Source organism: Plecotus auritus (assembly GCF_963455305.1).
Source record: "Plecotus auritus genome assembly, chromosome: 4".
NCBI classification, from domain to species: Eukaryota; Metazoa; Chordata; class Mammalia; order Chiroptera; family Vespertilionidae; genus Plecotus; species Plecotus auritus.
The window spans coordinates 134647698-134662730 of record NC_137775.1 but is presented as its reverse complement, the minus strand read 5'-3'; the positions used below and the strand labels follow the sequence as shown (position 1 = coordinate 134662730).

General features: G+C 37.8%; 1 protein-coding gene across 2 annotated transcripts in view; it reads right to left on the bottom strand.

The window, feature by feature from the left end:
* The window catches only part of TRIM24 (tripartite motif containing 24), a 110067-nt gene that overhangs the window by 38922 nt on the left and 56112 nt on the right, over positions 1 to 15033 (bottom strand). For both annotated transcript variants that reach the window (XM_080664852.1, XM_080664853.1), the window contains exons 5-7: positions 14330 to 14446; positions 10763 to 10877; positions 7001 to 7147 (exon numbers count right to left, since the gene is read on the bottom strand). In XM_080664852.1, coding sequence (XP_080520978.1) covers positions 7001 to 7147; positions 10763 to 10877; positions 14330 to 14446 — 379 coding nt within the window. The remainder of the gene's footprint in view (positions 1 to 7000; positions 7148 to 10762; positions 10878 to 14329; positions 14447 to 15033) is intronic.

Here is a 15033-nt window from a genome sequence, read left to right as displayed (position 1 = left end):
GTAACCAAAATCTGAAATATTTCTGCTCACTCTGTGTTCCCCACTCACCACTTCATGTCTCTGGCTGCTAGCCTCATGCAGTGTAATCCCCCAACCATCTTCACTACCCTGAGTCCTCAGTCACCATGCTGATGAGTCCATGACAGAAAGGAAAGATGATCATTTTTCTTTAAAAACATTTTTTTCTGTCTTTAGGTAAATATACTGACTTAGCATTTTGAGTATCTTATGATTTTTAGTATGGAAATTGAGCAGTATGAGCTCTTTTACCTGCCACCCTGGCCCCCGCCCACCCCCCCCCCCCTGCAAAAAATCAGAAATGTGAGTACTTCCTTAAAAGGAAATCAGCTTTAATGAAAGGGAACTTTGAGGTAAACTACTAGGACATCGATACTTTTTTTTCCCCTTGAGGTACTAAACTGTAAACTTCTTTTGCTGATGAAAAGCTACAAGACACAGAATTTACTTACAATTCAGATAGGTAGTATCTATTTGCCAATTTAGTGTGGCAAGGTCTAAAAGTAATGTCAAAGTTGGCCAAACTATGCTCCTTATCTTAAGCAACATTTTTTTTTCTGTTATATTTTACTGCCATTCAATGTAAAAATGAGAACTCTCTTGTTGTCAAATTACTTTTGTTGAATGTGTTGGGCTGACATTGATTAACAAAATTATATAGGCCCGGCTGGCGTGGCTCAGTGGTTGAGCATTGACCTATGAACCAGCAGGTCATGGTTTGATTCCCAGTCAGGGCACATGCCTGGATTGCGGGCTAGATTCCCAGTAGGGATTGTGCAGGAGGCAGCAGATGAATGATTCTAGCTCTCTCTCCCTCTCCCTTCCTCTCTGAAATCAATAAAAATATATATTTTTAAAAAATTATATAGGTTTCAGCTACACAATTCCACAACACATTCTGTAGACTGTATTATGTGTTCACCACCCCAAGTCAAGTCTCCTTCCATTAGATGCAGATTTTAAATAATGCTGAGAAATTATAAAGCCTAACTAGTGTAGGTGATAAACAATGGTCATTAAATATACTTATTCATCTCTTCAGGCATATCTACACTTAAATGAGCACAGGTTTCACACTGAAAACTTATCTGTTGTTCAAAATGCAAATTTTTTTAAAAAATATGAAGGATGTCCTAACAGCTTTTGAGATGGCAGTACTGTAACTGTCTTCTATTAAAGTTACATAAACTTAAAAAATATTTCATAAAAAAAAGTCATGTTTCTAAGTTCCCAACACTATAAATTAACAAAGTTTCATCTATACTTAAAGCTTCTGATAGGAGATGATATCTGGTACCTTATTTATTATTATTTTTCACTATCAATTTTTCATTGAGTTCCTTAAATTCCTACTTTTAGAAGTATGATCTAATGAAATGCATAGAAAAACACACAACTGTAGTAAGAGTAGATAAAAGTAAATAATGGGATGATGGACATATGCATAAGAGCTTGGTAAACAGAAGGGGATTCTAACCCAGTTTTGGTCAGTGGAGGCTGTGAAGAGGAAAGGAAGGTGAAACTAAAATGAACCTGGCAGTCTCTAAAAAGATGAACATTAGTTACTCAGGAGAAAGAATAGGCATTTTCAGAAAGAGTACCAGAACCCAGGTAAGAGAGCACGGTATGTTTTGAGGATCAGAAATAAGGAATTGGCAAAGAGACATTCAAGAAACATAAAAAAGGTCTTTAAAGATCAATTAGACAGGGTGGGGGGGGGGGGAATGGGGGAACCGGAATAGAAGGATTGTAGAATTCCTTTTTACTACTTATACCCTTAACAGTTTCCTAATCTATCTATAGTATTATAGAAATATCTACTATTAGTAAAAAGAATACCTGTGGCCCTAACCGGTTTGGCTCATTGGCTAGAGCATCAGCTTGCAGACTGAAAGGTCCCAGGCTCGATTCTGGTCAAGGGCATGTACCTTGGTTGCTGGCACATCCCCAGTAGGAGATGTGCAGGAGGCAGCTAATCGATGTTTCTCTCTCATTGATGTTTCTAACTCAACTCTCTATCCGTCTCACTTCCTCTCTGTAAAAAAAATCAATAAAAAATATATTTTTTAAAAATGCCTATGTTTCATTCTTCTGGTCTCTCTTCTGTCAATATTTCTTACCTTCCTTCTAAATAAATGTAAGGGTAACAGAAGAATCCTAAGGAAACACTGTAAAAATATTTTAAAATGTATTTAAAACTGGACTTCTGAAAGGATTCTGCTATTCCAACAGGTCTGGTCTTTTACTGACTACAATTCCTATAGCAAAAAGATGAACTAAGAATTGCAATCCAAGACTGAAACTTCATACCAGCAAGACATTTTTTCATATTTTTATGTATGTAAAAGCCATCATTCAAAGGATAACCTGAGTAGACATGGCTATATTTATAAAGCATAAGAACTCTTAAAAAAAGTTTGTATAAGATAGCAATTTTCAAAATTTTGAGACTGGAAATCCTTCTAAATGTGTAAAAATACATTTAAAGAATAACATGGGTAAACATATCATATTTACAAAGTATAAGAACTCTAAAGAATACAGTTGGTATAATATGGTGATTTTCTAATTTTCTGAGTCTGAAAATCCTTCAAATGTTTAAAAATAATCATAAGCTTTTAACTCTGCATGCACTACAGGCAATTTATTTTATTAACTATATCCTTTTCTAAATAGGCACTAAGGCCAACTCGAATTACATAGGCTTTTAAAATTTAGAAAAAAACATGATCAGGAAATCTGGTAATTTTAGTTCTTTATGATTCTCTGTGCCTATTTTCTCCTATAAGTAACAGAGAAGACAATCATCCTCTCTCCTATTTCAAAAGATTGGGCAGATTAAGTAAACCCACCTTCTAGTTCTTTTTTATTAAGATAATCACCAGAGGATATATTTATTGGTTTGTATTGTGTTTGTTTGTTTTATTTGGAGAGAAAGGAAAGTAGGGAGGGAGAGAGGCAGAGAGACAGAGGGAGGGAAAATGGGAAGGAGAGAGGGAGAGAAACAAACATTGATGTGAGAGAGAAACATCGATCAGTTGCCTCCTGTACATGCCCGACAGAAGATCGAACCCACAACGTATGTGCCCTGACTTGGAATCGAACCCTCAACAGGACAATGCTCCAACCAACTGAGCAACCAGGCCAGGGTCCATCTTCTATTTTTACTGTTTTCTCCTATTATAATTACTAACAAAATTATAGAATAAAACTAGAGAAAATTTTATACTGATAAGAATGAGTATCTGATTATTTATGTGTGAATAATATGCTTTCTTACATACATAAATAACCAGTAACAGAGAAGGTCTGTACTACATATAAGTTTTTTTGTTTGTTTGTTTTTCATTAGACCAATGAAGCAGTTTTACAAAAAAGATCTAAAGATTAAGACTACATCATTGATTATTATGAAAGGAAAAAATCATGAGAGTTGAATACAATTCATGATCAGAAATAGTTGCAAATCAACTTTCTAATAAATCACTCAGCATTTGTATTTAGTTTATAAAAGCTAATCAAGAAGTGCATCTCATTATTTCAAAACTAGAGGCCCGGTGCACGAAATTCGTGCACAGGGGTGTGTGTTCCTCAGCCCAGCCTGCACCCTGTCCAATCTGGGACCCCTTGAGGGATGTCCGACTGCCCGTTTAAGCCCGATCCCAGGGGGATTGGGCCTAAACGGGCAATCGGACATCCCTCTCACAATCCAGGACCGCTGGCTCCCAACTGCTCACCTGCCTGCCTTCCTGATTGCCCCTAATGGCTTCTGCCTGCCAGCCTGATCAAACCCTAACCACTCCCCTACCAGCCTGATTGATGCCTAACTGCTCCCCTGCCAGCCTGTTTGCCCCTAACTGCCCTCCCCTGCAGGCCTGGTCACCCCTAACTGCCCTCCCCTGCAGGCCTGGTCACCCCTAACTGCCTTCCCCTGCAGGCCTTGTCCCCCGCAACTGCTCTCCCCTACAGGCCTGGGTTCCCCCCAACTGCCTTCCCCTGCAGGCTTGATCACCCCCAACTGCCCTCCCTTGCAGGCCTGGTCCCTCCCAACTGCCCTCCTTGCTGGCCATCTTGTGGCGGCCATCTTGTGTCCACATGGGGGCAGGATATTTGACCACATGGGGGCAGCCATCTTGTGTGTTGGAGTGATGGTCAATCTGCATATTACACTTTTATTAGATAGGATAGAGGCCTGGTGCACCGGTGGGGCCAGCTGGTTTGCCCTGAAGGGTATCCCGGATCAGGGTGGGGGGGTCCTTTGGGGCGTGGGGGGGTCCTTTGGGGCATGGGGCGGCCTGGGCGAGGGGCCTGTGGTGGTTTGCAAGCCGGCCACGCCCCCTGGTGACCCAAGCAGAGGCCCTGGTATCTGGGGTGTATTTATCTTCTACAATTGAAACTTTGTAGCCTGGAGTGGAGCCAAGCCTTCTGCTTGCTCTGTGGCGGCAGCCATTTCTCTTGGGATTTATGTATCTTCTATAATTGAAACTTTGTAGCCTTAAGCGAGGCCTGGGCCAGCCAGGGTGTGCGGAAAGCTTGGCTTCCTCCATCTTCGGGGGCAACCCTAGCCTCCTGCTCTTTCCAGTTCCGTGGCTGCCGCCATTTCTGTTTGGATTTATGTATTTTCTATCATTGAAACTTTGTAGCCTTGAGTGGAGGCCTAGGCCGGCAAAGGCAGGTGGAAAGCTTGACTTCCTCCATTGCTGGGGAAACCCAAGCCTCCCTCTTTCTCCCTGTGGCCGTAACCATCTTGGTTGGGTTTATTTGCATATTCGCTCCTGATTGGCTGGTAGGCGTGGCTGGTGGGTGTAGCAGAGTGATTGTTAATTTGCATATTACTCTTTTATTAGATAGGATGGTCATTAGAAATTTCTGCCACTTGATTCCAAAAAATGGAATAGCTGAACAGAAAACTGATCTGGATATCATAATCTGATTACAAAGTATACATTTATGTGGAATCTTTAATAAAATGAAAAGAAAGCAGGAATTTTTAAGAACGTTTATATGGTTTTACCTCCAATGACTAAATGTGTCCTATATCCTTAATACTAAGTCCCGGTCCACAGAAAATAGTATCTGCATCACATGGGAACTTGTTAAAAATACAAAACCTGGCTCCACTCCAGATCCACTGAACCAGAATCTTTAGGTGGTTACTACGCAATCATCATATTTTCAGTATCAAGATTCAAGAGTACTGTCAAAATAGTTCATCAAATCATAAAGCCACTTTTCTCTAGTAAATGGGTTGAAATATTCAGCACCATATACTGCTGACAGAATAAACAATGTAGAACAAGAGAAACACAGCCTCTGGGCTCAGTTGTGTGACCTTAGGCAGGTTAAACTTAACTCTGTACCCGAAGTTTCATCACCCACAGAATGAGAATGGAAAGGTATAAAAGTTTAAGGAAATATTACATGGATATTTACACTAGTATTAAAATTAGTCCCTGGCACACGATAGGCAATCAGGAAAATGTACTATTATTGGTATTAAGTTCATTTGCTACTAAGACAGAGAAAACTTAGAAAAGAACAATATAGGAGTGACATGGTAGTTTTACAGATCAATCTATCTACCTACCTACCTACCTATCTACTCTTGCAATCAATAGATTTATCAACTTGGGGTTACAAATAACTCTCTAAATAGGAGATGGAGGCTGGGAGGAAAGGCTAGAAAAATGACCACAAGGCCAAAGAGAAACAGGAGAAAGAGAGAACAACATGGGGCAAAGGGACAATTATGTTGTTTTCCCTAGACTGATTTTCTTCTGGATAGTCTGAGCCTAGTGGTAGACAAGTGAATTTATGAGTCCAGCCACTTGGGAGAGACAATAGCTGGCACTGTCCCCAATGGGGCCCTTGAGGTGCCCCTCTTCCACCAAACAAAACCTTTGGGGGGGGTGGGGCGGTGAAGTGAAGGCTTTACATTCATTACCCACAACCCAACCCCAAATAGATGACCTGGTGCTTCTAATCTGTGAACATGAACACGATGATAGTGCTCACGCCCATCAGGAAATGCATGAAGGACTTATGCTTCTCTATCAGCTAAAATAGTATTTAAAAAAATCCAATACAGTAACACCTGGCTGTAACAGACTAATTCAGGCAAGGAGGTGTCTACTAGTATTAAAGCTGAAAGTCCATTATAGAATAAAGTAGGTTTTCTGAATGCATGTATAAAAAAAGTGACAAACTAGTTTACCTGTTTCTACTTATGTAGACACGTTTGTGTAATTAAAATTAAGCATGTATGAAAAGCTTAATTTCATAGAAAAGTTTTCTATATGTATTACTGTAATTTTAAATTTATACTGAATAGGTCTAGTAAATGCACACATTCACTAGTCACCGAGAGTAAACAAATGCACAGGACTGGGGCATGGCTTAGCACACATCAGAACACGTTAAAACTGCTGCAGAAAGTCATGCCATGTTAACAACAGAACCAATTACCATGCACAGAAGATGCGGTGTGATCATATGCTTATCATTCACCAAACACTGTTTACAAGCGGTGACTCTTGGATTTAAATATGTAGACCAGAGTTGTAGATATTTTATGTAGTTATTTATGTCGGCAAAATTACTACACTGTTTTTTTTCCCAACATATGGCCTGTTTGGTAGAATTTGTTAAAAATAACAGTGAATTAAAAAAAACAAAACCCTGTTAATTTAATTATATGCAAGTCTTGGTTAAAAAGCATTTTAAAATTAACAGGGTGTTAATTTTCACATATGACATATAGAAGTTTTGTCAGTTAAATCCGAAGTCCGTTAAATTAAGGGTTTACTGTACACAGGGATGAAGTAGGTTAACACAAGCCCGCAACCCAGGCATGTGCCCTAACTGGGAATCAACCCTGCAACCTTTTAATGCACAGGACAATGCCCAACCAACTGAGACACACCAGCCAGGGCTCTCTTTATATTTTGATGGAATATTAAATGCCACACTTGGTCTATCTTACCAGTCGCTTGCTATAAAGTAGTGCTGTACTGCTGCCACTGGAAACTGCCCATTTAGAAAAATGCATGACATGTTCCAACTGTTTAGAAAGTCCAGCCACTTCCTGTTGTTGTTGCATAAGTTTTATGCGATGGTCCTTTGCCAGGCTCTAAAAAGAAGAAAATAATTTCAAAATTAGTTCTGTCTGTAAAATATTTTAATAGTCATTTTCAGATTAACATATTAGAATAACCATCACCTTTAAAAAACTGAAAATCCTCTTAGTGTTGCTTTTTCCCACTTAGTACAAAGGCTTAGTCTTAATGCAGCAAAACAATGTGTTCCAAATGCTCCTTATAGCCACCACTACCACTACCACTACCACCACCACCATGGGCCTCCACGGCCCCTAACCTCCACCCTCAGTCTGGTTTTATATATTCTGGGACTTAGGTTTTTGTTCATGTTATCTTCCAATATCCAATAGGAACAAAAGCTGTAGATTAGCTATAATACAGTAAATGCCTGTTAAATTCAATACCCACAAATAAAATAAATGTAACCTTTCCAGCAATCTAGTCAAGTTACCAGATCACATAATTTATTCAATCACATGATTTCACCTTTTAGGCATTCTAGTCCTCATTGCAACCATATGGCAGATAACATGTATGCTTTGCATGTGGTAAAAAAGCTATAACATTATTTTTGTCTAATGAGAGTTACATGGGAACCCATTGATATAGTGACTAATGTGCCAATGCACTCTCAGAAAAGCTACAGAAAAGCAGTACAAAGAATCTCTCTCTGAGGGATTTACCTTTCTCTAAGGGAAGTATACAAGGAAGAACAAAGGTGAATAAAAAATGAAGAGCACTGAACTTGGGTTATTTTAAAGGTCTCTATCCAAAAATCTCCTTTACCTGGCAAGGAAAGAGAAAGAAAATAGGGCTTTCTACTGGCTTAAGAAAAAAAGTTTAAAGTAAAACTGCTATGCTCCAGTATGGACTTATAGTCTCAATAAAAAAAGAACCTAGATCCCAGCCATAGTCAATTTCAAATGTTGAAAAAAAAAACATGTGCTAAATTGAATTAAGGGAAAAACTGCAGTGACTGTTAATGGCTTTATCATATCTAATTTAAAGTTCAGAGATAACTTATTACATTATTTCTGACCTCTGTGAAAACTGTTTCTTTGGAGACATTCTAGAAAGAATAGAAATTCTGTATTTTTAATTAGGTTGCAAATTGAGAATCAGAAGGTCTAGTTTCTTGATATTCCATAGTAACAACGATTTGGGCTGATTTCTCTTGATTCTTAGATAAAAACATACCAGAAGAATGGGTATGAGGACTAGAGGCATATTTAAAAGGTGCTTTAGCCTGGCCAGGGTGGCTCAGTGGTTGAGCATCAACCCATGAAGCAATAGGACACTGGTTTGATTCCTGGTCAGGGCACATGCCCAGGTTGCGGGCTTGATACCTAGTAGAGGGCAGGCAGGAGGCAGCCGATAGATGTTTCTCTCCCATCGATGTTTCTCTCTCTCCTCTCTCTCTCTCTCTCTCTTCTCCTCTCTCTAAAATCAATAAAAACATTTTTAAATAGTTCTATAAAAACTGTAAGGTAATAACGTTGATTAAAAATAATACTGATGACTAAGTTCATTCCTAGAGATTGGGAATTTGGTCATATTTTGTTCCTACATTTTTCTTATTTTTTTAATCTGCAAGTAACTTTGATTTACAGTGAAGTTTGGAAATAACCACAGCCACTACTGATCTCTGACAAAGCAATTTGAAGTCACTTTTTATTTTAAGCAGAGCTTTGAAAACATTTTAAATTGTTTAAATGCAGCTATTAAAACAGAAACAGAGAAACTTGAAAAAAGTTACTGTAAATAAGGTCTGATTCTTCCTGGACAAAATAATTCTTCACTAAATAAGTATTTGATTATAAAAGAACAAGGAATTATTTTAGTCTTTGTTTCCAGTATGGTTGCTAAACCATGGTAGTGGCCTTGCTTTGCAGGGGACAAAACTTTCTAACCAAGACCATATAATTTTGTCAACTATAAAATAAAGATGTTGGCCTTTGCCGTAGGCCTGAGGATTGAAGGGTCAAGGACATGTACCTCAGTTGCAGACTTGATCCCCCAGCTCTGGTCAGGGTACGTGCAATGGAAAAGTATCCTCGGGTGAGGATTAACAACAACAACAAAAAGATGCTGAACTAAATTATTTCTAGGAGTTTTTTTCTAAACTTCAAACATGACAATTCTTTTACTCTTTTCTCATTCTAAATTGCTTCTTTACTATGAATTCCTTCTGCATCAATATACTAAGAGAATTCTAAAATATCATGCAATTAATATGTTAATATACCATGTGGAAGCTGTAACCTCTGTATTATTCAAGCAGTGAATTTGGATCTTGACCTTAAGGAACATAAAACAGCTGATGAAGATAGTAATATTTCTCTTATCTGCAGTAGGAAAAACTATCCAAAATGTCCTAGGCATTTCTCTCAAGGTATTGGCTTTGGCAATTAACACTATAAAATGTTAAGGGCAGGAGGCACCTCCTTTTAACTAATTATCTCATAAGGTTAAATGTATATAGTTGAGAACTAAACATAGCTAACTTAATGTATCTTTCCAAAAATTTTGTTCAATTGCACTCCACCCCTTTGGTGATGCAAAATTGTCACTTCAATGAATCTCTAAAATGATTCATCTCTTCAACATTTACAGAGTTTCTCCTGCAAGCAAGGCATTATGTTTGACACTGTGAAGTAAACAAATAAGAAGAATTAAGACATTCCTAGTGGGAGTACCAACCTACTTGCTAGATGCGGTGGGACGCTGCTGGATTCATGAATTGTTTAATATAGCCAATTAGATCTTCAAATTTAGTCCCTTGAGTTTTTTTCTTTAATACTTCACACGAAAGTTTCTAATAATTCCGTTATCTACATTTGCCTTATAGGGCATGTCGAAAGCTCAAAAATGCTTAAATTCTTTTGTTCAGAATTATTTTATTTGGAAATCAACTGGATAAATAATTATACTCTATAAAAAAATCATGATAACTCTGGCCTGTGTGTGCAGTGGTTAGAGCACTGGACCGCACACCAAAGGGTCCTGGTCAAGGGCATGTACCTGGGTTGCAGGTTCGATCTCTGCCCAGGTCGGGCCTTGTGCAGGAAGCAACCAATCGATGTCTCTCTCTCACATCAATGTTTCTCTCTCTCTCTCTTTCCCTCCCCTCTACTCTCTCTAAAAATCAATGGAAAAAATATCCTCAGGTGAAGATTAACAAAAAAGCAAACAAAACTAACATCATGATATAATTTGGTTTAAAAAATTATTACTGGATATACCAAAATAAATGTATTTTCTATCATTTCCATAAATAGTCCAAATTCTGGAAATCCCATATAGCATATATGGGCATCAACCGCATATATGCTATTAAATAACAGCACCCATTCATATCTGCCCTCAGTTAAATTTTCTTAATGTAGATTCACTCTAATTTTTCAAGCTACAGTACTATAAAGATTGACTTAAAAAAAAAAAAAGACATTCCTACTGTTTTATAAAGCCATAAATCATCAGCTTAACAATGCAGAGCCTGGCAAAGGAAAACATGGGAATAGATTAGAAATACTATTGAATCATAAAACAATTATATAAAAAAAGCTATGATTTCAAATTCGCAAATACATATGAAATTCTATTAAATCACTACAACATACTAGTATGCTGCATTAACAGTAACTTACCTCAAGCTGATGCAGCAGAGCTTTTCCTTTTTTATTTATTTCTACCATCAATGTAAATATAGCAACTTTAATATCTTGTTCCACTTGCTTTTGATTTTGATTTACTTCAATTATCCTGAAAATTAAATGAAAAGGTGGGGAATATAAGACAGGAAAATTGTTTTACAATATTTAAAATTGATTTTTTAAAGTCTAAATTAGACCAAAATGTTTTCAGCACTTAAAAGCTCAGCTATTTCTAGGATGCTTCAGTTTAAATTGAATTTCTTGAAAATAATACAGCAGAAATACTATTCTTCTGAAAGACATAGTCATTTAATTCAACCTTAAAATCAAAATGCATAAAAAACATTTTAAGAAAATATGTTCTGGAAAGATTATGATAACACCCAGGAAAATCAATACTCAGCCTAAAAGGATGATAAAGAAAACCATGAATCTGGAAGAGTTCTATTTTATTCACTGCAACTAAGAAGTAGGAAAGGGTAAATGTGTCACTTTTATTTAGTCATGTGAACTACTACAGTACTCATTATACCTGAATACAAGCAAAAAGACAATAGTTTGTTACTTTTAATAACACATTTGTCTTTAAATAAGCAGCCAAATAACTACTTTATGTTTAGTCAACCACCAAATATGTTTTTACCTTTGATTAGAAAAAATGGAAATGATGTTTTCATAGAGATCGAGGACATAAAGAAAATACATAGCCTTACACCAGAATATCTTACAAAAGCAGAAAAGGATAATGAGGCACTCACTGAATATTATAAGAGAAATAAAAAGCTTCTTTTCTTCTGTTTCTCCCATAGTTACCCTCCAAATCTCTTGAATAAAAAGGCAGAGATTTTATTCTCTGTTGAATTCTTCAAGATAATTATTTGACATCAATATTGGCTAGAGTTCAAAAAAACTAATATAAATCCTCATGATTGTAGGACAGGATAAAAAAGGGACAATCAGTACCATGTTTGCACATGTATGAAAATGAATGGTCAAGTAAGTCAGTCTAGTATATTTAATCCTTCTATAATCAGGTAGGCAATAAAGATAGAAGCAATTAACACCTAATCCAAAGATGCTTTAATTTTTACAATTCAAAAACCAAAATACTAAAAAAATAAAAGCCCACCAAATTTGGATAATTCACACTAATTTTAAGACATTGTTTAAAAAGCTACAGTCATGAAGAAGTGGGGTATTGGCAAAAAAAAGAAAAGAAAAACACAATGGACAGAACAGAGTCCAGAAATCCTCACACATATCCAGTCAACTGATATTCTACAAAAGTGCCAAGGAAATTCAGTAGCAACAGAATAGTTTTGTCAACAAATGGAGTTGGAGCAAATGGACATCCATGTATCAATTTAAAAAAAGTGAAATACTGTATACATTGTGAAAGAATAAGAAAAAAGTCAAAAGGGTAAATTTCACCAAGGGTGGATCTTTCACATAAAATTAGTAATCTAACAATTGCTACCATCTGCCACCAGATGGTAGAAATTTGACTATCATTATCTCTTATTCTATAAATATTAATTACAAGTTTTCAATTATTCAGTTACAAAATATTTTAAACACACCAATTCACCAATTACTCTACTTGGAAAAGTACAGTATTATGATTAAAATATGGTAAGGGAAATAGTTTGTGGTTAGCTATAGTTACGTGAAAGAGAAAGGTAAAATGAGAGCAAATCAAAATAAAAACTGAAAGACACACACTAAAAGTGTTATTACCACAATCCTATCTAATAAAAGAGTAATATGCCAATTGACCATCACTCCAACACACAAGATGGCTGCCCCCATGTGAACACAAGATGGCCACCACAAATGGCCAGCAGGGAAGGGCAGTTGGGAGGGACCAGGCCAGCAAGGGAGGGCAGTTGGAGGGATCAAGCCTGCAGGGGAGGGCTGTTAGGGGTGACCAGGCCGGCAGAGGAGGGAAGTTGGGGGCAACCGGGCCTGTAGGGAAGGGCAGTTGGGGGGGTACCCAGGACTGCAGGGGAGAACAGTTGGGGGGGACCAGGCCTGCAGGGGAGGGCAGTTAGGGGCAAACAGGCTGGCAGGGGAGCAGTTAGGCATCAATCAGGCTGGCAGGGGAGTGGTTAGGGGTTGATCAGGCTGGCAGGCAGAAGCCATTAGGGGCAATCAGGAAGGCAGGCAGGTGAACAGTTGGGAGCCAGCGGTCCTGGATTGTGAGAGGGATCCCAGATTGGAGAGGGTGCAGGCTGGGCTGAGGGAAAACCGACCCGCCTCCCCCTCCCCCCCCCCCCCCCGTGCACGAATTTCGTGCACCGGGCCTCTAGTATATAATGACTAGCTGTACTATTAATAATGGGACACCAAGAAAAGTTAACATATTTAAGGATTTTTTTTTCAAATCAAGTAAACCAAGGAATTCCTTGAAAAAAATTCCCAAATGCCCAACCCTATTCATGTTCCAAAATTTATAAGAATAACAGTTTATGATTGCTCTTATGGAAGATGAACCACAAAAGTGTTACAAAATTTTCTCTGAGAATAGCACTCAAATCCCCTGTGAGGCCTCTCTTATCCAGGCTCTTTCTAATAAGCATTTCTTGATCTGTTTAGGCAGACACGTTAAAAGAAAGGGGATATAGAATTTCATCGGTGTTGTAAAGGTTGCAAAATGTGTGTGCCCCGCCGAAACCGGTTTGGCTCAGTGGATAGAGCGTCGGCCTGCGGACTGAAAGGTCCCGGGTTCGATTCCGGTCAAGGGCATGTACCTTGGTTGCGGGCACATCCCCAGTGGGAGGTGTGCAGGAGGCAGCTGATCGATGTTTCTCTCTCATCGATGTTTCTAGCACTCTATCCCTCTCCCTTCCTCTCTGTGAAATATCAATAAAATATATTAAAAAAAAAAAAAGTGTGTGCCCCAAATGGGATAAAAAAAGGGAGCCAGACAAACTCCCTCTTTCCCACAGAGGCCAGTGGTTTCCTCCACCAATCACTGAATTGTGAGACAGGAGACTTGGATAGTTGGAAGACAAAAACATAATAGATAATATGTAGAAACTGTGTAAGTATTGTACCTGACAAGGAATAAAAGGTGTGTGAAACAGTGTTAACAATCCCTGTCTCCTGGTCCTAATGTCTCCAATTCATTGCAGTTAAGATGACAGCCCAGAGGGGGCATCTCAAAGTTTAGCAATACTTAAAATAGCGTTTATGTATATAATCAAGTGTTAAAATATTTTACACTAGCAAAAACAGTTGATTTTATCTTTAAAATCCTGGTATTTCTTTAAAATTGAAAAACATTGATAATGATTAATAACTTTAAAGTGAGATGCTATAAATGCAGTGTATCATCAAAATAGTTTTAAATTTCATGGCTGAAAAGATGCTTTCAAACCCAAACTTTCCAGAAACCCAAAATTTTCTGGAAGTCTTATCAACCCTGTGTTATTTGAGTCATCTGGCAGCTTACTTAGATCTATTTCACCGTGAGTTAAATAAAATGTCTGTTCTAAAAGTGAGTATACTTAACACATTATATAAAGATGATTTATTATAATACCATAAATGTAAGTTTACCTGTTCTGGATCTGATTTCCTGTGAATTTGATGTACTTGGTTTTTTCCATCAATTTGGTGATCAGTGTATCTATGATCACTTTCTGATTCTGAAAAGCTTCTTCTATAAATTGATATCTGAAGAAATAAGTAAATAAGTCAATTATCACATGAATTAATCTGTGTAAAATGAGAAAAAGCCCGAAAGCAAATAATAGAAAATTATTTAAGATAATAAGAGTATAAAGGATATAAACCATCAGTTAAAATACAAAATACAGGTGGCCCAAAAAAATGTATACACACACTTTGAATAATTACAAAGGCAGTGTTAAATAAAAATACATTTCATTTTCAAAATTGAGCTATCAGCTGTTAGAGTGTGTATACATTGGGGGAGGGCCCGCACCCTGTATATCTCTATAAGGCAGGTTTTCCCCTCCTGTGTAAATCATCCGTTAAGAAAGAGGGAGTCTAACCCTGGCTGTTTGGCTCAGTGGATAGAGCGTTGGCCTATGGACCGAAGGGTCCCAGGTTTGATTCGGGTCAAGGGCAGGTACCTAGGTTGCAGCTCCTCCTTGGCCTGGGCCATGGTCAGGACACTGGCAGGAGGCAACCAATCAATGTGTTTCTCTCCCCGTCTTTCCCTGTCTCTCTTCCACACTCTCTAAAAATCAATAGAAAATATCGAGTGAAGATTTAAAAAAAAAAAAAAAGAAAGAAAA